At 34.6% G+C, this 26,598-nt stretch overlaps 1 protein-coding gene across 1 annotated transcript; it reads right to left on the bottom strand.

Moving 5' to 3' along the window:
• Positions 1–1,579: 1,579 nt before the first annotated feature.
• On the bottom strand, positions 1,580–5,926 carry LOC117329528. Its single transcript, XM_033887514.1, has 3 exons — positions 5,654–5,926; positions 4,182–4,377; positions 1,580–3,405 (listed from the first exon to the last, which is right to left on the bottom strand). The coding sequence occupies exon 3, from the start codon at positions 3,326–3,328 to the stop codon at positions 1,943–1,945; it is 1,386 nt and encodes a 461-aa protein (XP_033743405.1). The 5' UTR covers positions 3,329–3,405; positions 4,182–4,377; positions 5,654–5,926; the 3' UTR covers positions 1,580–1,942.
• Positions 5,927–26,598: the final 20,672 nt, after the last annotated feature.

Here is a 26,598-nt window from a genome sequence, read left to right as displayed (position 1 = left end):
TCTTTAATAAAGACTAAAGAGTATCGATTGAAAAAAAAGTTATTCTGTATATAAATACACAAGGTTTATCTTTACACAAACAGTATACATAACAATGCGTACGAGTGTCGTTGCGACGTTTCTAGAGCGACTGGTCGATACAGTGTGTAGATACACATTGTCCCATCGGCGAGCTGTAATACACTGTAGTTACCATTTCGTCACATAGAAATACAAGTGAACATGGTTTTTGCTCCCACAGTCAATCAGTGTTTGTACTTTCTCTATATTTGATCGTACTTTCTCTATATTTGTTCGTACCTTCTCTATATTTGTTCGTACTTTTTCTATATTTGGTCGTAACTTCCCTATATTTGGTCTACTTTCCCTATATTTGGTCGTACTTTCTCTATATTTGGTCGTACTTTCTCTATATTTGTTCGTACCTTCTCTATATTTGATCGTACTTTCTCTATATTTGTTGGTACTTTCTCTATATTTGGTCGTACTTTCTGTATATTTGTCGTACTTTTCTATATTTGGTCGTACCTTCTCTATATTTGTTCGTACTTTTTCTATATTTGTTCGTACTTTCTCTATATTTGATCGTACTTTCTCTATATTTGTTCGTACTTTCTCTATATTTGATCGTACTTTCTCTATATTTGTTCGTACTTTCTCTATATTTGGTCGTATTTTCTCTATATTTGTTCGTACCTTCTCTATATTTGGTCGTACTTTCTCTATATTTGTTCGTACTTTCTCTATATTTGTTCGTATTTTCTCTATATTTGTTCGTACCTTCTCTATATTTGGTCGTATTTTCTCTATATTTGTTCGTAACTTCCCTATATTTGGTCGTACTTTCTCTATATTTGTTCGTACTTTCTCTATATTTGATCGTACTTTCTCTATATTTGTTCGTACCTTCTCTATATTTGATCGTACTTTCCCTATATTTGTTCGTACTTTCTCTATATTTGATCGTACTTTTCTATATTTGGTCGTACTTTCTCTATATTTGGTCGTACTTTTTCTATATTTGGTCGTAACTTCCCTATATTTGGTCGTATTTTCTCTATATTTGTCGTACCTTTTCTATATTTGGTCGTACCTTCTCTATATTTGATCGTACTTTCTCTATATTTGTTCGTACCTTCTCTATATTTGTTCGTACTTTCTCTATAGTTGTTGTATCCTCTCTAAATTTGGTCGTGCTCTCTTTCTATTTTTGTCGTACCTTATCTATAGTTGCTTACCTTTTCTATATTTTGTCGTACATTCCCTATATTCGTATATAACTTTCAGTCTTATAGAACTCCATTTTATGACTTTTGTGAAAGTGTATACGCTGTCGGCGATGTAGCATATCTAAATACAGCCTGAAATGTTAGTAAAACTGTTATTGATTTTCGTCTGAAATTCCATTTTCCATAAAAAGGAACATTATTTGTACGATGGAAAATACACAACAATTAGTGTTGTATGTAACGGGTAAAACGATTTACACACTTGTAAATCTATTAGTTGATATATGTGAATGCTTTAAAAGCGTACTGTGCTTTCGTGTCTGGCTGGAGAGTAGTATTATACGAATTAGTACAGGATAAATTGTTTATTGGATCCTGAACTAACGTCATAACATTATAATCTGTACCCACACATTTATTTTTGCGCACTGAAAGGGAAGCGCAATTTTCCAATAATAGACTGTTTGTTATGCAAAGTTATATTATTTTACTCATATTTTTGGATGTTTGATACAGGCAATGAATCTTTCTAAATTAAAACTAATTATAAACACAGCGGTATAATGACATGGCGATAATACATCACACAAGCCTTTTAAGGCTTAAATCGATGTCATACTGTGATTCTTGTAGATTTCACAGCGTTAATAGGATTAGTTACATCTATGACATTATATTTTGAAATATTGCCACATTGTCTTAAATATCAAGTCTCATTTCCACGGAGTCACAATTCTTGTACGAGATTTCCCTCGACCTAATCGATGTGAATTGTTTTTGGTCATAATGGAGCCTAGATTGTAGGTCGCACTCCTCTTTGGACCTCTGGCGTTTGGTTCAATACACCAAACCATATCATTACTGGTCAAGCCCAATCGTCTGACGATACGGTCATGATGTTTGCTGGACTCAATGTTAGGAGGGTTATACTTAGCCATTTCGTAACCAGATATCACAGTTGGGACAGAAGTGGATTTTTTCATGTCACTGCTACCGTAAAATTCATAATTCAATAACGGATGCTTCCAGGGATCTAGCTTTCTATGACTATCATTCGCTGGTATCGGAGAATCTTGTCGACGAACATTTGAGGTTGATGTATTTTCTTGTTCCGTTTGTATACCAATTGAAACACCTGTCCTCACCGTTGTCATCATAATACGTTTCTCAGTATTCTCCGTATTGGTACTGATGTCTACTAGATGTCTTTCTCGAGTGTCATGTACTTTGTCGCCACCACCTTCCTGTACATTCGACAGTTTTCCTGATAAATTGTTTGTAGGCTGGGTCTGGTTAATGACATTTGAACCCTTTTCACTAGTGATGTGGAGATTTTGTTGACTTTGTAAAGTTTTACTTGAACTGCTTCCAAATGAACTTGTTCTGTGAACGGTGGCCTTACGTCTTGGCGGTCGTGTGTTACCATCCACATGAACTGTGCCATACACTTGAGGCCCAGTTGGATGTCCGCCATATCGGTTGCCCAGTGCTGCGAAATCAGGATCCTGAAACTCCTGCTCATCGTCCTCATTAGTCCAAACAAACCGGTCATGCCCACTTTGATTGCCATTATAATTGGGGTCGCGATTAGACGTTTTATTATCTGAACCATGAAAGTGTTGCTTTACCGGGGGACTATTGCTTTTATTTCGAACACTCTGTCTTTCGCTTGGACTTGAACGAACGTGCATTATCTGTCCTTGACCTTTCCCAGGTGGACTTTTGGACATTAAATGTTTCTCCCCTCGCTTCATATTCTTGACCAAAAGTTTGTAATTATCTGTTGCACCTACTGCCAGGTCCTGGAATACGAGACCTTCCTCTGGGCCTCCGTACATATTCGGCTGGAACACATCCTTTCGAATATCCGGAAGTGACGTTTGCTGAACAGGATATGAAATTTCGGTCTCATCTTCCATGCCGTGTAAACCGTTTTTCACCAGACGACCATTTTGTTTGCCTGGCCGTTTTGTTCTGGTGTCGTCTACTCGCCCTGCATCTCTATATAACGGACTTCCAAATGTCGGCTTTCGGAATCTTGTTGATGTCTTGTCGCTTTTGGCAGACGACCGCGGGAGATAGGCTGAGTAGACACTCATTTGTGCAGAAGATATGACTGTCAGGTCTCTCTCAAAAATGTTGTCATCTTCATCTTTGTCTACATCGACGATTACATCTGCAAATTGAAGAAATACGAGTATATTATGAATAAATAGTCGTTGATAAATGATAATTCCATTGGTTCATGTTTAATTTTCTTCTTAACCAAAATACATGTAAACACATTCTTAACCAATTCACATTTCATTAAAACACACAAACACACACACACACACACTTTAATTTATGGTGACACTGTGATGCGCGTGATCCTTTGCAAACAATGTTATTTCAATTTGCTCGCTAAATGCATAATTACAAGTCTTTTAATGTCTTGAGATTCGCTGCGGAAAATTTAATTTATATAAATCTGAACTAGAGTATTGCGATCAAAAACAAATGCCACCTCTTTTTCCTTAATAGACATTGAATATTCTTACACGCAATTGACCTTTGACTTGCAAATGCTCACGACCTGATTATAGTTTACTGTACATTACCTATGTGTGATGTATAAGACACTATTTGGGAAAATTTATATTTATTTGACCTTTGAGACGTTGGGATATTTTCAACAGCTTTGAAGTTCATATCAGGATAAGAAATTATTAGCAGGACCAATAGATTAGAAGATTGAGGAAAATGTGGACAGGGACATGATAATGTATAGTGTATAGTGTTCAATATACTATATAATACGAATATATGTGTAGACCTATATAGTTTTTTGACTTAATGACAGACATAAATCATGATTGCCTTCCATGTGGACGTACATTACTGTATTATAAAATTACTACATCTTTAGCTTGTGTTGACACTTTATCAACTCCTTTTGCTCCCTAAGCTTACCTGTATCTTTCGACTTGTGTTGTACTTTAGTTACTTCTTTCACAATGATGACTGTAGCCTTAGATTTCTTACAACACAGACAGCCGATGAGGCAGATGATGATTGCTACCAGTAGAAACCACTCCCCCTGCCGCACCACCGATGATACTTGCTAAGGCGAGAGTTTTCTCAGATAATCCATTCTGATCTGTCGGTACTGTAATACATAGTTATATATATCAACTTACCACCACGACTAAGCGACTTATACTACGTATTTGATCTTCTACGTATATCATATACTCATATAGTAGTCACAATATTATGGTTTCACTTCCAGTTATAAAAGTCGACTAACTAGTTATACACTAGCGATACTATTCCTCTATGTTATTTCAATGACGTCGTTATAAATAGATTCCAATAATTTAAACTACATGTATATGTATGGAGAGCTTCACGATTACAAGTCCTTCTACACGCTATCTTATATAGCTAACCCACCACAGTCCCCAACTGAAATTTTAGCAATTTAATTACCAGTAGCAATTGAACTACAATACATACAATAACAGGCTTTATAACTAAATACAGTGTTACCTGTACAAAATATATCGGGGATATGATTATATATATCTGTGTGTGTGTGTGTGTGTGTGTTAAGCTTACTATTAGGTAGATAATTAGCTCTGACTGTCAATTGTTTTGACTCGTTGTTTTAAATGTCATGGTAAGCTTTTTGGGAGATGTCCAAAAGTTGTTTAAGTTCAACTTGTTCCCTATTGCACTCAACCGTATCGAGTTTTGACTGCATTTGATTGTATCCTATACTCTATCACTGTGACCTGTCAATACGGTGTTTGTTTCTATATATATATATATACCTACAGTCTTTGTCCCGTATTTATGGGATAGGCGATACAAAAAAAAACCAAAAAAAAACCACACCATGTTTTGTAGAGTATGAACGAAAGCTGATGAAATATACAATGCAGTTATGTATATGCAAAGTTAGTTTATGACGCAGTATTGTTTATTTAACTCGTAGCATTTGTTCGTAATTGGGGGCTAAACAATAAAATGAATATATGTGAATGTGTGACATATAATTAAAGCATACATTCCGGAGTAAATGTTTTTGTGTCTGTTTTTAATAGTGGTTTCGTGAATAATTAAGTTTTGTTTTATTTCCTGTTATTAGTTTGATGTTGGAACATAAGACGAGTTGATCATGTGAGATTTATGTCTTTACTTTTATCACAATTAAAAGAATTTTTGATCAATATTGTGCTCTGCGTAACAATATAAGTAATAAACGCTTGGATTATATACATTATATACAATATATCACACTTAAGTAACACATTGCTCCTATCATAAATCATGCATGCGTTATATGTTATTCATTTGAACTGATACTGTCCAAAATAATTATTAGTTACCACTAATCAAAATGGTCGTCAACGACGAACAAACGAGAAAACAATACTCACCACAGTTTTCTGAAATACAATGAAAAACACTCGCATTAATGACAGGGTTGGTAGACACACAGCGAAAGTAGTAAAATAAACAACTCCCCAGGCACCGCGACGAGAGCCTTAACCATCTCCGTGTCTTCTAGTCTGACAGCCCTATTCTCATTTACATAGAAAATATCTCTAAATTACCCCCAAAGTAATGTACCTAGCTCACCGACTGCCGAATAACTACCGGTGTTGGTTTAACAGTAAAATCCGTTATACAAAGAGTAATTGTATGTGTAGGTAGTCTCCGGTAAAAGTTTGTAGCAATATTACAGTGGAAAGTTTAAATGACCAAACCAGACCCAGCCTGAATTTATTAACCATTTGGATAGATTTGAACACGGCATATCTCGTTTGTGTAAATACAGGTTGTCCAATATGTGGTTGATTGATTATTGCCAATATCTGTTTACAAGGTGTCGGGTTAGTGTGTCTGTGCTGGTGTTCTGTAAAGGTTCAATGCTGAAAGAATATGCGAGTAATGTATTAGATACACATGGATATCGCGTGTCGTTTATAAAATCCTTTGACCTGTTGGAGATTTGTTTCATTCAACCTCACTACACAGATATTTGTATGTGTTGGTAAATACCATCGACCTTCGTTGTTTCCAAGCCAGTGGGTTCGTGGGAAAACTTATCTAGAATTTTGCTCTTGGAACTGCATTTCTACCTCGAGTTAAGCAGGATCCTCGAGTAATCAGAGCTCGAGATAATGACATTTTATTACGATTCTGCCAATGAAATAAATCGCCTATATGTTTAGCAATTCTAATAACGTTACTGTTGGTTTGTTTTTATTCGATTATATTGTCATTGATTATACAATAGATGATATAATACTTTGCAGTACTCATTACTATGTAAACATTTATGGTAAATAGGTAACTATATCATTAAGAAAGAATGCTGATGTTTGTGTCAACTTTAAAGCATGATCGATAAAAGTGCGGAAAAAACCGAGTGGACGGACTGACAGACACAGACGGACAGACAGACAGACTGTCGGACGGGGAGGAAACCTATAGCCCCCCCCCCCCCCCCCCCCCGGTTCCGGTTTCACTGTCAAAGGACTAATAAATGATACCTTGTAGATCCAAGATATTGCATGCTATTTTGCGTCAAATACAGTATGGAGGGCGAAAGGAATGTGAGTACTGGACCGATGTACAGATGGAGAGTAAAATGTAATGTTTTTTTCTCAGGCGGTCAAACCAGTAGAAAACAATACATAAAAAGTACTGTTTGGATATTACTCAACGACAACAAGTTAATATCTTAGCCTTGTTCACACAGTTAGGTATGATATTGAAATGTCAAATTCAATTAAAACTTTAATATAATCTCTTATTTAGTTATCAAGGATATCTGAACTAAAATATGAATCTGATATCGTGGCTTTCTCAATTTAAACAGGAGAAACTCTAATATCTTAAATATGAATAAGATAAGATATCTTAGCTTAAACTTATTACAACTTTCATACAATGCATGTCTGGATCTAATTATATCTCAATACAGTATATATACACATTAAACCGATACTTTGTAAACATTTCTCAAGGTATCTTAAACCATACCTTCGCATCAACGGCCAGAGCACAAAAACATGTTTTGTTTGTTTATTGATAAAAACTTTCGTGTATACCTGTAACATTCTGCATGGTGATGTAGACGCCCCCTGGAGGACTATACTGACTTGTCTGGTTGTAGTGACACCTATCGGGGACCTCGGTTCCAAACGTGACGCCATTTGTTTCCTGTATAGCCTAATGGTCATATAAAAGTGATTAAATTTAAAGAATATTTATATAATTCAATCATTTCAAACCATTAACATGCGATGGTATCCCAGTATGTGTTCGGTCTTGTCCCATGAGTTTATGGTACAGCTTTATTTTGTTCACTATCAGAAACATTTTGGCACCTGTATATCATAAAGCTTTTAACCATAAAAATAGAAAAGTAAGCTATTTATATTGTTCAGCACGTAAATGTACGTTACTAACCTAGAAAAATATCTTAACTACAAATAACAATACACCAGGGAGGCCCGTCATCGAAATAAACAGTCCACTGTTAAACGTTGTTAATGTAAAAACAAACACATGCTTTTAAAATATACATTGTACTTTTACATGGATTCTTTAGTGAAATGAAATTAAAGTTGAAGCAGGAGAACGAACTGTACACATGAAATCAAATTAAAAAGAAGACAATATAGATGTTACATCCTGCATTGGATGTTACAATAGAACTCACATAACAGGATGTTCTGTATGTTTGCCCAACTGTGAGAGAAGCATCGGTATTCCACAGGGCAATGTAAGTCACGCCAATTTCCTTCAGATCAAACAGGCAGACAAATTCTCCACCAGCTGGGCATTAAAACAACAGTATTATATAATAAGTGGCACGATATCACAACTTCCGTTTTTCAATTACTCATAGCCAGTAGAAAAAAATCACCTGATACACACATGAACACCAAACTATTCAGTCGATTGACTATTTTTTATTACTGCTATATAAAACAACTACTACCCTTCTCCGCTGAATCTAGAATATATCATATTGTCACATACTTCGAGACGACAAGATAGTAGAAGTGATTCCAGGGCCTTCACCATAGAATGTTTAAAGAAACTAACCTAGGTTGGAGTACAAAACAGTCAACCTATATCCAAACTTTCAAATCTATTGAATGTTTTTTGTTTAATAATTTTAGTCAAATAAAGACAAAGTGATTGGAAATTGTTACAATTTATAAAAGGATCAAATACATCATACAATGAGTATACACTGTACATACTTATATTTAAATCCTTAAATCACAATCTGCTACTGAACTTGATGTTATGATACACAGATAATTAACCAACTTGTCATTGTGCGATAACTCATATTCTTAAAAATGAACACAGATTATTCATATTATCTTATGTATTGTTATTGTTCTTACTGCTGATACAGAAGATATTTTTTGTGTGTGAATCTCCCTTTCATTTCGTGAATTAACTACTCGTGTAAGTTATGGTTACAAAGATATGCCATAGCAATGATTTCGTATTAAGAAAAACTTGACAAAAGTCAAGGGAAATACAAATTTCATTGACGTTATAACATATGCTGTTAAGCTTTTATTTTCAAGAGGTTCGTTTTTTGGCATACAATTTCGAAAATATAGATGAATCAGAGAAATTGAGAAGATTATGGTCAATTATTTCTCCGAAAACTACAACCTTCATTTCGTATAATTGCTAAAATTCCAATCATCGCTACAAGCCCCTTTCACACTAGCCTCTGAAATGGTAGGGTGTTTTCCTAATCTTGAGCATTTTGAAGTGGGCATGCTTATCAAAACATGATCAAACATATTTGCATAATTTAAATAAGTGGCATTTAAATACTGACTAGAGAAAACCAGCGTCGCTGCACACGATTGGTAAGCAATGTTCAATACACTGGTGTTGGTACAAACGTCCAGCTGGACATCGTCACATCGAGCTGACCCGTCACTGGACTCTATTGACACGTTCTGATACTGTCGTAATATCAGGTCTGGACACGTCCGAGAAATGGAACTTGGATCGGCACCTGGACAAAAGGAAAATGGTTTCATGATATATATTTGTTTTGTCCATTTTGTTCATTTTCCTCGCCTACAAGATAATTATAGCTAAAAAATAATGTTTTAAATCCTGGTTATACCATTAAAATTCTGATTTATTTGAAATAGAAATAAAATTGTAACTTGCCACTTTAATGCGGCCTTACATAAGTCTGATTATGGAAGAATAATTTTAAATTAAATTATCCATGATATGACTTGTATACGCATGGATTTATTATCATACATTAAATTACGCTTCAACGATCAATCGTTACCTCTGTAAAAATCATTATTCATATCAGTTTTGAGAAGGAATCAAGTCTGTATTTCAATTAAATCCCGGTTAAGCATGTTAGTCTGTCCTAAAGAGAAAACATACTAGCGTTTATTTTGTTCCCTATTATCTAATTTCATTTTAATTCAGAGTACTCATACATGAGTTGCATGCGATTGTTATGAATAATTTTAGCTGCATATGCATGAAAGGCATATACAATTTCATCCATATGAAATCGCGTAGTGTATGAATAAAATTACGAGATTAAAAGAAAGATGCAAATGCTGACATAAGTTTTATCCTTTATGATATGGTTATATGATAAAGCTTAGAAACATGCTTGATTTTTAAATTATTGAGACCTACCTTCACGAACTAACATTATAAATGTGCCTGCTTCGTACGGCGTTTCTCTATTACATATATCATTGGCAGTTACTGTGAAGTTGTCATCTCGAACAAATATCCTGTCATTGTTTGAACTCTCAAGACCTGTGTAAATCGTAAAAGAAACTAAATGCACACGTCAAATAGGCATTTACAAGAAAGTTGTAAAAAACTCTTTCAAGAACAGCATAAAATACAATCATATTATCTAGTACAGATGAAACACGAAGAAGATTCTTCTTATATGTTCACATTTGTATTCAAGAGCCAGTTTGATCAATATTCCATAACTTACGGAAAACCCTTTACTTAAAAGTGTCTATAGGAAAGCATCACAAAATAAAACAAAGGTACCTTGATTTTTCCTTATATTCTTTAATGTTTTCTGTGGAAAATTTTATGTAAGAGGATTTCCTTAAGTTAAGGAACGTTGAAGAAACCAGCAATTTAAATGATGCTCGCAGTATACACCCCAGGAACATCTGTGTTCATCTTACCCCCAAGGAAACACATTTCTATTGTGTCGTATGCTTCCATATGACGTCAAAGTGGATGTAAATAATATCAATGACACTTTTAGATTGTTTATTATGATATGTTCTTAAACGAGGAATTTGTCGCGGTTCCTATTTCAAATACATCATACGGCTTGACTGTTTACAGTCATATTGGCACATTCAAGGCAGTTGAGGACGATATATATATTTCAATCGGACAAATAATGGGTCATTTGGCATCACCTTCTTATTGAGAGGTCATTTCGCAGGCATATTGGTATGTCACCTCTCGTGGTGATCTATTACTCGTAACACGGGAGACCATGCAGTGCTGAACGTAAAGTGGGTAGCTTCAAAAACTGTTTGTATTATTTGCTATATGTATGGCAAGGACAAACGTTCAACTGGTCGAAAGCGAGGCAGTCTCAAAGGCGACATTAAGATGAAAACAAGAATTAAGGTAAATTGGCACAGGTATTTAGTCGCCTTTGCTATTATCGAATTGCGATAGAACCCCTACAAAATGCTAACATTTTATCCTCCAGTTTCTTTAATATCTGCCGAACCAAATTACCACTGTGCCCTTCACAATAATATATTTGCACGTGATGCTACTTTTTATTGTTTTGTTTATTTTTCTCTCTCTCTATTCAAAGCAAGACAGACGATGTTATTAAAATAATATTAAGCCCGACAGGTATACGGGTTGTCACTGTAGTGTAATATCACAATGTTTCTGGGACCAACCAGTACGTTTGAGAATGCATTGATAAAGTAATGCATAATTGATATTGCAGGTATTTAATGACTTAATTTTCTTTCGCCTTAAAGGGAAACATAACATGCATACTGAAATGTTTTACCGCGCATGACTTTTGTAATTATCAACTGCGGGACATGAGATATTAAGGTGGCAAAGCTTTTCCCTGGCAAATTAATAACGTTGCATAATCTATTGCACTGTATACCTAATTGTTTTACACGGATGCCAAACTTATTGTGTTGTATTGATTGCACAGGCATGCCGGTACCACTTTGTTCCTATTAAACGTCGTTCTGATATCACGATATAATCTTAAATAAACTGTAACATATTCTCTGGAATAGTTATGACGCATGTAATTGTTGCTTTATTATAAAGATGACATTTTGCGCCTTGTCAGTCATGATCATTTGGTCATTGTAAGACTGATCATCATTATCATTTGGGGTTTATAAGATAATTTTGACATTGTAATTAGGGTCATTTTAGTATTATGGTTTTGATCATTTTGGATTTATGAGTTCAATAGGATCTTATGTGATCGTTAATCGTAATTGCTTGGGGACACTTCAATACTGTAAACGTGGAAATTTACGTGATGGGAAAATTTACGCTTATTATGCGGAGTCCTTTTGATCGCGAAAGTTTTCCCCGTATTATTTTCACATCAATTTGCAACATCTGCAACTACAAGTGATGGGTCGATCGCGAAAATTACTGCCACGCGTATAATTTACATGTCGAAATCGCGTAATTAACCATCCGCGAAAATAACCATGTTTACATTATCTTTTTGTCTCTTACCAAATCTTTCTTATCGATGGTGTATCTAGTGATATTCTATTAGACAGTTTTCTTTCTCAGAAATAGTAATATCTTACTTAAGCCATGCTTATACTACTTGTCTAACTAATCAAACATTATTTTACTTCATTGTAAACCATACGCATTCCAATTAGGGTAGCAAATCAGTTGATGACTTATGCTACTTCTTCTCAGAAAGATGTTCGAAATTTAAACAAAATCGCCAAACATAAAACCACGCAGCATTAACAACACAATTTGAGGCAATATTGCATTACTTTAAGGAGACTTACGGTTTAAGGCGTAATAGTAGAACACGTCCTGGGAAACCTGTGTCAGAGTCAGGCATAGATAGGGACGGAGCTGATTACCAAACACGGTGAAAGTACTAGTCCCTCTGAAATAATTGCACTTACATATACAGTTGGAAAAATTTCGGTAAAATGTATTAATCTTTGAGGAAAAGGACAGATACAAACATAAGTAGCAGAACAATACACTTTTTAGACAACGGTTGAAGGTTTGTCTACGTGACACATACTTGGCTCGTTTGAACTGCAAATTTGTTTTACAATATCATTGATATGATATGAATTTATCACCGGTAAAACGCATGTATTGTAATCTGATTTATATGTCAACATAAAGTAAAATGAAAAATACATAAGTATCAAATGAATAAGAATATTATACAGTATTAGATAACGAAAATTACATTTTATTATAAATTACTGACTTGAGTATATATCTGTTGGCGTTGATTTCGTCACAGTTGAAGGTCATGCTGCTAACATTACTGGATAGGAAGACAGGATACTCTACAAGAGCAGACGCCGTGAAGTTGAGAATTCCTTTGTCAGTACTGTACCAGTTATGCCTTAGGGCAGTCGGAAACTCGCACAATCCTTCAAATCAAGCAACATTAGAAATCACACCCAAGGACAAACATCACAACTACAATTTCACATGACAATTTAAAAACCAGAATAACAAAAACTTGTGTAAAGAGATTATGAATCACCTGATATGAAACAGGTTTTAATAGGATGGTTGTTACACTTCCGATCAGTTAGGTAATTGTTTAACCGTCCAGCAACAATGAAGTCATATCGGACAAAAGACAATGCTAAAGGGACCCTTACATAATGTAAGGACATGTTACTCCGTCAATTGCATTTAACATAGTAGCTAGTAAACCAGAAACATTAGTTGATTTATAAAGAAATATTCTTTTCATTAGATTAAAACTTGATATGTATTAACTTTCTTTTCTAAAGTAAAAATAGGAAACCGAATACATCGTTGTTAATAGATAGATACAAAACGAAACAATATCCGACTTCTGTAAATACAGATTTGAATTAAAATAATTCTAGTTATTATTTTTTGTCGTGAGTGTTTCAAAATTGTTTTAGAGAGAGGGAAACCTTATCGTTTAAATATAAATCAACACATTTACTTCTCGGTGTTTTAACAGATTACTTTATCATAACTGCGCGATGGAAAGTGAAATTAAATATCTTTCTGATTCATATCTGATTCTAAACGTACGCTTAATTGAATCCAATGTAGTTTACAAACGCACTTGGGTCGTATTGTATTCGATCACTTGCGGTTAAAATCCAGAAAATGGAATTTCATCCCCGACCATAATATTCATACATCATTTACAATTGTTTTTGTTAACACATATTCAAAGTAATAAAGCTAACAGTTTGGTACGTATATCGATGGTTGTTGATTTCATTTTGTTTTTTGATACTAATGACCCTTACTAGCCTGTACAAAACTACATGTGGGTATTTCATGTGATTATCCAATCTTATTAGAATATAAATCGTCATTGTATACTACGTTGTGAGCGTAGTATATAATTATGATTTGTATTTCAATCAGATTGATGAGTAAAAAAGCAAAACTTGATGTAGATAACTTTTAATATTTTAATCTTTTGGAAGTGGGCTGGTTTTTTTCGTTCCTATTTAGGACCAATTACGTTTATTTCCCAAGCATCATTTGGGAAATGTCAGGGTCAGGAACACAGGGATCATCCGTCTAACATAACGTTACCTCGTACAGGTGGTCTCATTTTCATCCTGCAATCTTTTCACGTTCATTTCTTCCCTTTTAATCCTCCATTCATTCATTCTCTCATACTCATAATAGAATATATGAATCAAGACTACTTCATTGTTTAATTGCGACAAAAGTACTATATACACAACCGATATCACAATAGTAGAAATGGGATTCTTGTTCTGCATCATATCGTATAGTTTTGAAATTCAAATCAATATATGATCATGGTTAACACATCTACGGGCCAATATTCACGTTTTTATTTCATACACATCCATGTTTCGTGAATTCAAACAATCGGTAACAAAGTAGGATAAAGGATATATGAGATAGAAACTGATGATTTTGAAAGACACATTAAATTAAGTTAAGCTCATGGTTGGGGTGAATTGACATATTTCTCTAATCCGCATACTATTCCGATAGCGATTTCTAATTGAGAAACTCGGGTGTAACATTATTGCCAATAGCTTTATCAACATCAGATCAAAATTCAAATAATTCAATGAGTCACGCCATAAATAAACGTGAGATCCCAGTATAAGGTAAAGACTGTTCTTTGAGTTTAAACCAAAAACAATATTAACGTAATGTTATCATTAAAACCATATTTTCATTACAATATCAATCCACAAAATAGGCTTTAATTGACCTGAGAGTTCAGATCACTAAATTAAGTAAAGATTGTTTTTGTTAGGCACCGAAATTAGTCAATTTAGTTTTAAACGAAACTAGATGGTTTTGTGTATGATGATATAATTTTAACACGAATTTGATAGTATACCAAAATGTTATGCATTGAGGTAGGTTTGTTGTTTTTGTATCTTTGTCGATTGAATTTTAGAAGTATCCATTTAGAATTGTTTTCAGTAGAGTGAAAAAATCACAAATATCAATAAACACAGTTTCAAATGTAATCAGGTTATCATACAATATTTCTGATAAAGAATTACAGTTTTATATCTGATTGGAATTTACAAACATTTCTTTAGAGATTAAAATAGGATGGAGTGTTTTTATCATTTTCTGTACGGAATACTACTGCCACAACTTGATTACATTTGATTATTCTTGAACAAAATCAATATAATACGCGTGCACAAACAGCTGTCACGCACCTAGTTCATGATTGAAGAAAATAAATAATACTTACCTGTGCAGCAGGGTATGATTACTCCCAGGAAGACAATAAAACGTACCACAATATCGGCCATTTTGTCCTCAGTACATCTTATGTAAAATCATGTAGTCTCTACGTCACTTTCTCTCCGAAAAGACACTCTGAGTATAGGTGTTTACAGATTGTTAAAAAAAAAAAAAAACATAGCTATAAGAATGACATACGATATCCAGAAAAAAATGAATTTGATTTTGATCGAACACGGGTTTGAAATGAACGACTACCATATGACAAATACCTAAGTTCATTGGTGGACGTCTTTTTGGATAATCGCATATGCCCGAATATTTCTGTCCATTTAAATCAGTTTTCGCCGAACAATGATATCACCTTGCCCTATCGATCCGGTATAAATTAGTCTTTGTTTTACCTGTGTTTTATTACCACTGCCTCGACATGGTCAGGGCGATCTAAACTACACTTTCATCACCGTATCCGTGTCCCTGACATTCAATATCATTCAAAACAAATATATTTCTTTACAAATGCGTGAAAAATATCCGTAATTTTAAGTGAATATTTGATATCAAAATGATAAAAACTGATAAGGGTGAAAATAAAACATGAACCAGGTACATATCTGTGGTATGGAAAGTTGATTCCTTCCGTGCAGGTGGGTAGATAGTATACGCGTAAAAGTGATTTAAAAACTGATAGAAAAGAGTGTTATTTCCAACTCATTAGATGTAAATAAGTAGCTCTATATAACCACGAACACACAGACCCATTCACCCGTAATCTAATTGTGTCGCTTGTTTGTCACCCCGAATCATTTCAGATCACTGACTTTATATACTGTTTCGTTAATACGCCCAGTATTTGTTAGTTAATTATTTCCAAATTCCAACGTTAAGCGATACACATATCCTCCTATGGCGACTCAGTGTAAAAAAGATGACGGAGAACTGATTAAAGTATGAAAAACAGTTAATTCCGCATTACATTGAACGAATAATAGAAAAAAGTTTGAAGATCTATTTTTTGTTACAACAATCTATAATATTTCAATCTTCACTTGCACAGAGGGTTGATATATTGAAGAATTTTTTTTAGAAAGAAGTGAGTCAGATGATAGGTTGAAGGTAAGAATGTAAAACAGACCTACCATCTGTAAGTAAAGATGCGGTCACGAAGGAGAAGGAAGCAGGGTTTTCCTGTTTTGCGTAAATGCATACTGTGTATACAGAGATATCACAAAGGCAATAGTTCTGATCAGTGGCTATTACAGGTTATACAAGTCTACATATACAGATCCTTACTTGAAGCGTTGATCATGATGGTATGGACTCAAATCGGTTTATTTCGTATTTTCCCTTAATGACACCATCGATCATGCAAATCACGTTTTCAAAACAAGAACTAGGGTAGTGACAACCGGAAAACCAGGGATATCAACGAGCATCCGACACATTAAATGTAACATATCTCACTCATCTAAAAAAGAAAAAGGAAATACCCCCAATAAAATCGTTATGACGACTATTACCTCTCACACACCCTAAACCAATCGTCATCTGAACACGATATATTGTAAGTTTTCCCCGTTAGTAGTCGGCATCTATTGCAGATTCTGTGATAATGGGAACAATCCTTTGAATAAGAAATCAACATTGGTATGTAAAACCGTGGGTTAGGGAATCAAATTGATTTCGAAATCGTGTAACCATGGTAACACATTATCTCAGAGTCGTCTAGAGAAGCCCGTTTTGTCTCTTTATCTTTAAATGCAAATCATTAGAAAAATGTAACGACGAGATATCTCAACGGAAAACATATAATACATTTACAATGCAATAATAATCAATGATAGCGGAGAACACAGACACACACACATTTATATACTGTATATCCTAAAAGGAAGAAAGAGCTGTGTGGTGCAGTTTTATGTGTATATATTACTATAATTAATATTTTAAGTGATTTTCACACATACATTCCTTATGTAATTGTTAAAACAATGTACATGTATCATGTTTGATTGTAGTGAATCACGATACTTTTATGAAGCCAATGGCATATATGACACCTAATTATAGTTCCCTTGGTGTAACTGCATATTTTGTCAACATTTTCTTGATGATTCATGGTCGAGTATACACATAAATCTACCACAAATATATGTATAAGCCTGATATGAGTCATTGGACGTTACAAACGGAAATCATTTGGCCCCTTCTACCATTTTTACAGCTCATGTAGTCCTGTCGTCAAATCCCGAAATGCGTTCATTGACTTGTTTGGATATATAACCATAAATATTCCGGGCTCATTTACTCTACAATCATTTTTCTGTCTATTCGTCAACAATTTGCAATTTCTGGATGCCCCCTTTTGAATCCTTTTGCATAGTCCAACCAAACAACGTTTAGTTGCTTGCAATAATTCTGGAATAAAATTATACCCTTTTATAATAGATATTTATGTTGTATTTTCTTGTGCCGAATACCTATAAGTAGGTCATCATTTCTGCTTACTATTATACAAATATCTCATGGGTGTCTGTGGAATAGTACAAAATATTTGACAATAGGTATTGGTAATCGACCGTTGGTGAAATATTCTGGACTATTGCGCAGACACCCATGATATACTTGCCTAAAATTCACCATGACTGTCGCCTGGCAGGGTTGACATCTGAGTAACTCAGACGCATGAAAGGGTAGGATTCAATTCCGAAACGTCACAGGTGTTCAATAGTTTGCACGTGACCGTGCAATAGTCATTTTGGCCATGCGATAGTTCATAATATACCTTATGCGTATAGCTAAGGAAACTCAAACGCATTATGTAATAAATAAAAATATAGAATAATACATATTTTTGTAGCTGTGGATAGGTCCAGGTGGTAGTGGATGAGGGTGGAGTGAGTTGGGTTTCTGTTGCCATGTTTACAATTCCGTATCAAAAATCATCAATATGGCGTTTGGATTTGGAGCATTGACTTATGACGCAGACGACGCTTCTGAACACTTGGTGCTTTTCTCCTGATACTTTGTCAATGTTTCCATGGTAATCTGCAATTTGCTTGTATTTGTTCTCGTTGAAAAATGTTTGCATTAAGATTATTCCGGATGTGATTTTCTATGTTGATGGAAACAAAACAGAAACTGTTGAGTTGGTGTAGTTTAATTTTCATTGCTGACCCTTACAGCAGATAATGTTTGAAATTGTGTGCGTTGTACAGTATCATAATTTACTTTGAAAACAATTGATTAAATAGCCGTAGCAATTCCGTTTCAACGCCATATATTTTGAACGGTGATGTCATTACTTGCAATATGGAAGGAGTTGTAATATACCTCAACATCTTTGAACTCTTTAGAATATAAGTAGCAATGTAAGTTATAGATATTCTGTAATCTGTAGAACGAGAGAACGTTGTAATGTTTCATAGTATTCCAATGCCGTTCTGATTTAAGGATTTCCTGTTGTTGGTAAACTTGATGACACTGGTATACGTTATACAGACACAGAAAGTGAAATATGTGATCCGACCCTGAAGGGAATAAGTCGCTTCACCTCTCCTCCCTTTCATACAATATATGTTTTTACACAGCTATTTTTCTGCGTAATGGTGTGAGTAATCACGTTCTAACATCAGATATCCACGTTTTTCTGTAGTTTGCTTCGTGGTTAATGTTACAGGCAAAGCTGCAGGGCGACATTAAGCTTAAAGTAGTCCGCGGATACTGTGCTAATGTAGGAGAGAGTATTGCCACTCATATAATGTTTAAAGTGCTATCACACTGAAATGTCATCAACTCGACAAGGTAGCATGACATGATTAAGTTTTAATGAACAATTAGCCAACAGTTTCGTTAAACGGCAACAATGTGGATCTTACCATTCGATATGGTTATCCTATGAGGTTTAATATTCGTTCTGCATGGAACTACTAAATATGATTGCTTAATATGCTCGGAAACAATTCGGCTTGTATAGTATTGTTAATGCATGTATATGTTATAATTACCTTACGTTGCATGACGGGTGTTTGTCAATGAAGAAGATGCTTAACTTCCGAGGAACAGATCTTATTGCTATTCTCCATTAGTATCTGAGTGAATCAACATGTTGCTTTGTTTTATCGATTTTGAATTACGATTTCCTTACCTGTCGATATCCCCATTCTGTTTTCATTGATCACACAATAAAACCATTTCAATGAAAAGAACTATCAAGTCATCTTAAACTTCTATATTTTGATAACATGACAGGATGACAAAATATAGCATTTTACCAGACTAAACTCTATTTAAATTCATTGATTAATAATCACGTTTGGCTTTCACTATTTTTCACTATTTCAGTATAAGTAGCATCCAATGCCCTATGTATATCCGTAACAGGGGTGAATGACCCCATTTTTCACGCACATTATCATCCATGATTGTCAAATTATGGTTCATTGGATCACAATGCTAATTCGAATAGATGTTTGTCGCTAACTGTACATTAACCTCATTGATAAACAGCTTTATCACAGTTTATAACTAGGCCTATATATAGGTCGTTTCACCTGACCAGAAATGTATGTATACCATTATTGTTTACTATAAATATACGTACATTTAAGTAGTGTTGTTCTACCAGAACGATTTGGAATTGATCCCGTCACACACTTTGATATTTGAAAATATGTGTTGATTTGTGAAATCCTGTTTTTATGTATATTTGTTTTTGAAATATGTATATCAGACATGCAAATCATACGTCATTTCCATATTGTTACAAAAAGTGTCACGCGCGAACTTAATCTCCATGTAAATTGGTTATTTACGAGTGTATTTAATGACATTTAAATCATAATGTTTTTAATGAATTCATGATATTGTCAAATCAGTATATTGAACATATATGATAGTGAATATTGTGACGTCACGGGATTGCTGGCATTTTGAGCTTCATTTCATCAAGGCATCTCTCTGTTATAAATTATGCAGCTAATTCGAACATATTTCTTCAAGTAGATGTATTCCCAGTTTCATAAAGACATTAAAACGTTACTGAATCTAAAACAATTACAATCATTTTCATAAAAGCACAATGTAGATTCCTAAAGCTTTGACGTACAGATCGTATTGGGTTTGTCCATTAACAATTGCTCTAACTCTTGTTTTACAATTGAACGAAAGGTCGTATTATGGAATTATAGAGTAACAGGGGATAGCTAACAACTGTATACGTACTTTTGCCATCCAAATAACTATTCATATCGATTCCCGTAATTTATGTACGTACGACGAACGATGGGACATAACTCTGCATGGTGTGATCGCCATCCCATGGTGCGAATGCTATGCCCTAACAAGACAGAAGAAGGGGAGTTATTTGTCTCGGCTATTGTCTTGTAATCATCGAAATGTGTAAAGCCGGGCGTCATGCGTCAGTTTCCAACTATCACATGGAGATAAACACAAATTTACCGCAGCCTCTAAAAACACACACATACACTACATGCATGCATTTCGCACATTGATGAGGCCGTCCTAACCAAACGACCAAAGATGTTGAAAGGACTTTAATTTATCTATACTTTATTTGCTCTTAAATAACTGGTTAAATCGATTATATCCCTCGACTTCGCTTACCTGTGTTTAGTCCTGTGTATTAGTCTCGGAACTAAAATATCCCTGCTGAACTAAAACACACCTTCATTCGGATGTTTCCGCCGTGTCATTCAGGCGAGAGTTGATGGGGCCTTGTATGTGCAGACGACAGTTTCTCCATTTGTTCGTTCGATGCATCGTCCGATCTTTAAGTGTTGATATAATAGGAGAAAGGGCTAATATTTTCCCCATAAATAATAACTAAATGCAGACGTCTATGTTCCTTATCAACATTCATCTCTGGGAACCTTAGGTTGTTAGCTTTCTATAAATAGTCGACATATGTCTCGGAAATTATGATAATGAGATCAGGTACTTAAGTATCGAATGAACTGGAACAACAAAACAAAGTTGCAGTTATCAAACTATGTAATTAATTGAAAATAGTCAATTTGAGAAATTGAAATCACCACAACAGGTAGTAAAATAACGCATTAAGGAACCATAGGAAAGCGTAGAAAAAGGAAATTTAGTATCATAAATCGTGGAGCTCATTGCTTTGCCTAAACCGTAGACATCGCGTCTTTGTTTCAAACGTGTAAAATAAGTTGAATATAAGGTGACATGGTCCTAATCGCAGTCATTTGAATGCGTGATGCGGCGCCGCAAGACCTCCGGCGTGATGAGAAGGCTCCTATTTTGTAACTTTTCAAATTCAACATTAATTTTCTGTAGTCAATGTTAATAGTAACAGGGTAGCGTTTCTCTCAAACATGAATCTTCATTTTTGATTTTTTTTTCATATTCGTTGATAACAATCCATAAAGTGCACCAACTGTGGGTTTTCTTCAGATGAATGACATACTGAGGGTCTTTGCACATTTAAACACCTGTCACATTCGAGGTGTTTTGTGAAACCATGGATTATTGGGTAAAGCATGTACACGTACGTCCGTGGTGAAATACATCCGAGGAGTTAAGTAACAGGATCGGTGAAATATGTTTTCGATCAGTTATATCTATATCAGCTGATCACCCAAAGGACAATACAATGCCAGTGACACCTACGTTCCTGTTTATACATACAGTTAATTTAAGGTTTAGATTAAAAATAAAAAAGGTACTTTACAACAAAAGATGGACCCTGTGTAACTTATTACCTGTCAAAACACAACTAATTAATATGTATTCACACGTGCTTCTATTAACAAATAATTCCTATTTCAATAAATTTCCAAATTGCAATCACGTCCTTTCTATGGAATAGCACTAGGCTTATTGACTATTTTGAAACACAATAAAAATCACATAACAGCTCAACAATAGGATTTAAAAAAAATATCGTTTTAATGAAAGCTGTTTACACGAAATGAATCACCTTGAGAGTGTGTTAACTCATAGTCACAGCTGTTTGATTAATGAGTCAGGGCTAATGAAACCGTTCAGAGCAGAGACGGATTAGTAATCAAGCAAGCTATGCATCAATGTTAGCTTCTATTTTTTTATAAATTAAATACGTGAATTTGTGTTTTTAAAATGATTTATTTGTAGAATATATCACAGCTACTTCTGGCAGTGAACAGAATTTTAAACATCAATCAATGGCTGTTTTATATATACATCATATGTATAAGATAGTGTTCTTTTTCAATTTACATGCAGAGAAGAGTACTGCTTAAGTAGAGTTTTAAATATGTTGGGATATAATTGTTGTTCTAGAGTGATTTAGCTTATTTATCATGTGTGTAAATGCAGCGAAACTGTATGACTCGTATATACTGTTAAATACGGTGTCTGTCAATCAGCTCACGTGGAATGCTAGTATAACGGTGGGTTATCACACTGGAGACCCTGGTTCGATTCCTCTCGGGGCTGTTAGCGGGAACGTATCTTCCCGTTCTTTCAAAGTGATCGATTCCTGTCGAGTCTCTTTGCATGTGTTTTCCTCTATAATTTTGACATTTATCGGTGAATTTAAAACCCGAAGTTGAATATAAATGTATTGATTGGCGTTGTTACTGTAGACCAGGGTTATACCTGTGGTATAACACTCTATGTGTATGTGTTGTGTGAGCGAGATACGTGAGTAGTGGTCACACGTGTGTGTATGTGTTGGAATGTGAAAGCGTCCGACTGACCGTTGACAGACGGACTGTATGACTTAGCACGTGTTTTTCCCATCACACCCCAACTGGTTTTCCCTCCTATTTTCCGCCTAACTATCACTCGGCGCCGGCACTTTCCGGCGGCTCATTGACATATATTTATATAGAAAGTGGAGCACCGCGTTAGAAATTCCCCGTAATCATTGCGTAGTTTCCCGGTTTAATTGCAATTATGAAGAACTTGCGGTATTGATTCTCACATTATCAACATATGGAAATATTTTGAGATTCTGTATATGTTACAAAACATGGAGAGGCTTAAACTACTTGTAACTGTTGTTGCTTTCCGAAGGTCACAAGCATTACATGGAATCGCTGTTTGTGTCGGTACTAAGACAGAATTACCCTTGGGTAACAGGCTATGTTGGCACTTGTTAACCGTACTTTGTTTTAACATGGTTATTATTTGAAAGGAATATTACCCATGATGCACTTTGTGTAGAGTTTCTGTAAAGACTGATCATCATTGAATGTTCGTTGTGAATAATTACAGTTTTTTCTGGTCAAATTTAACAGCAACAATTTATCAACTGATACCGATAATAAGCTCGCATTTAAATAAATATCAAGATCGTGCTATAGTGACTTGGGTAATGGTTTGATCTAAGAGTCATTTACTAGTGGAGAAACGAAATGCCAGCAGAAATAAAATATTTACGACATTGGTTTAAAGTTACACGAGTTTAATGTACATCGACCTACTTGATTTAATGTCTGTTAAGTTTTTGTAAGTTAAATGTATTTGCAAAACGTCTTTGTGTAGCTTTTATATTCGAAATAAAAAATGAACTTAAATGGAAATATCACAAACCATTTCGAAAGATACACATATTTGAGTGGTAATCTCGTCTAATACTAAAATAAGTATACAGAGAAAACATGGTTAGTATGTTACAATACAAAGTTTATATTGGTACGAGGCTAAGGAAAGACGAGTACCAAAATAAACCTTGTATTGTAACATACTATCCGTGTATTCTGTTCATCCTGCATCAAATCTCTACAAGTCGACGGCATTCAAAACAAACAAATTCCCGTTTTGTTCATCGTTCTTGGGTACGAGTGACCCCGAGTGAAGTACACTGCTTCTTCGTGCAGAAATATATTCATTCATTGATACGGTGTGTATTTACTACCACGAAACTATTAATGGGCCATTGCGAAATTGTTTCGGGCTTTTGATGTAAATCAGAGTTCAATTCCACTTAACCATATATGAAAATATCACACAAATGCAAATTATTCCCGACAAAGACCCATTTAATTCACTGTATGTTAAAAATATCAATCAATAAAACGATTGCGATTTCGCAGACATTTAGTTTAGTCACCAGTGTTCTGGGTCAAGTCCCGTCAGGTGTAGAACAAATTCACGTGAATCGTATTGACGTAAAGCATACGTTTATCTGTCTGTAGTTATCGGTCAATGTGTGTTGCGGTTGCATGATCAATTGAATTATTTTGATAGTTACATGTATGGTCTGATGTCTCTTAATTGCAATGAGTTCCTCAAATATTGTTATAGTCGTAACAATGCTGTGATGGATCATCGATAACAACCACAACCGTTCTCTAATTTTCAAGGAAACATCTGACCTGATTTTTGCCTCTAAAATCTATTATTCTGCACAGTCAGACGTCCAAGTAGGTTATATAAAACACCCACATATTTGTATGTGGTTATTTATGAGTTCATGTCTTTATGTCATGCAATATACTTTGTCCTCAGTGCATGACTTACTGAAGTCATTGAAATTGGTACTTGATTCCTCCTGCTTCACGCTCGGTTAAACCAACTAACCAACCAACCAACCATCAAACCAACCAACCATCAAGCCAAACAACCAACTACTTACTATCTATTATCTTACAAATAAATATCATCGTCTCGCAAATTGTCAAAGGCCATATCAGATGTGTTTACACCAATATGTTTCTGTTTCGAGTTAAACATCTTCTCAACAGGTAGGTCACATGGCTGCGATTTAAGAAGTCTCGCAGTGGAAATTTTAAAGTGATGTCAAAGTGAAATCCTTAATACAGTAGACACTCTACAATCATGTTATCGTCTGCTACTGAGGATTATAATTTTCCCGCCACCCAATCAAGGGTATGTGAAGCAAAGAACGTTATTGACTGTAATTTTCTCAGTCTGAGGGACACATTGATTCCACAATTTTCTAGCAAATTCATGCAATTGATGCTAGGGTTCTATTGTATTGGCCGCTTTTTACATCCTCAGCTCGATATGATGACATTACATGAACTGATGTCATGTTGTGTATTAATAACCTCACTACTGAGGTTAATTAATCTCGATAGAAAACAAAATGCAACTATTTTGAATAACATTTATTTATTTAATTTTCCAACAATTATATTTCACATTAGTATTTTTCATAAAAAAGACAAATATTTAAGAAATTGTGACATGGTAATGGTGAAGCTATGGTAATAATGAGTGACATTTTCTTCATTATCTTGTAAAACATCATATTTGAACACTTCCGGTATACCAGCAACATACTGTATTCTTGCAAAAAGTATGATTGCATCAGTAAACTGATAAATATATAAGGGTAATAAATAAAAAATAAATAAACAAATAAACCAAACTCTGCAGCTCGTAGCCTAAAATAGCAAATCCGTTTCGCATCTTTTGATCAATTGTTATTCTTTAGCATCAAATCAAGCTCTTTCGTACCATGAAATAACGAATCCATCAATGTACATAAGCATCTCTTTATGTTTATTTCATAGAAGGATATTTCGAACACGAGTAACCTTTTACTTTGACAAGCAGTAACAAATATCCAGATCAACAATATTTAACATTATGTTCAATACTAATATAATAAATTGATTTATTCCCGTATGATATCTAGTTCCTCAAATCAAATTGCTTGACAAAGAACAATTATGACAATGTTTTGCGTCAATAATGCAGTTTGAAATTCGTATGTTTAAACAAGGGAAACAAGAAAACAGTTCGATGTCGAATTCCGTTAGTTTCTTTGTTCCGAAAAAATGAAATCCTGCAAATTCCTCATTGCACAAGAATCAGACATACATTTATGAGCCATGGTGTTTAGATTCTTCTTTTATATATTTCCGTAATTGTGTAGAAGTGAAGATGAAGGTCCACTAAAACAGGAAGTAAAAATTCCCTATGGAAATCTATGAGAATGCCGTGAAATGTTGCCCAGCACGTCTGTGATATTGCTGTTTGTCTAGACAATTTTTAAAGTCGTTATCCCAACGCTTGCAACACTTGCAATGCAGTTAAAACACTTCTAAACAAATCAATATAAAACTAGAGAAACTCTCAAGTTACCAGAACAGTAACTGTACGAAATACTGTTTGATTGATAATAAGTTCACTGGAATCAGTCAATTTGTTCCTAAGGGAGGTATTAGAGAGGTATTTGCACAGCAATGACGTTTTATCGATTATACTTAATTATTGATGTTAGCGTTAAAAAAATGATCGAAACATGGAATCCGACACATTATAAATCAATTTTAGCTTGCTTGGGATTGCATTACAGTTTATTTGTAGGTGCTATTTCCAACAAGTTAATTGGCCCTTTGTGTTAGCA

Source organism: Pecten maximus, chromosome 6, assembly GCF_902652985.1.
Source record: "Pecten maximus chromosome 6, xPecMax1.1, whole genome shotgun sequence".
Taxonomy (NCBI): Eukaryota; Metazoa; Mollusca; class Bivalvia; order Pectinida; family Pectinidae; genus Pecten; species Pecten maximus.
This window is presented reverse-complemented; position numbering and strand designations above follow the sequence as displayed.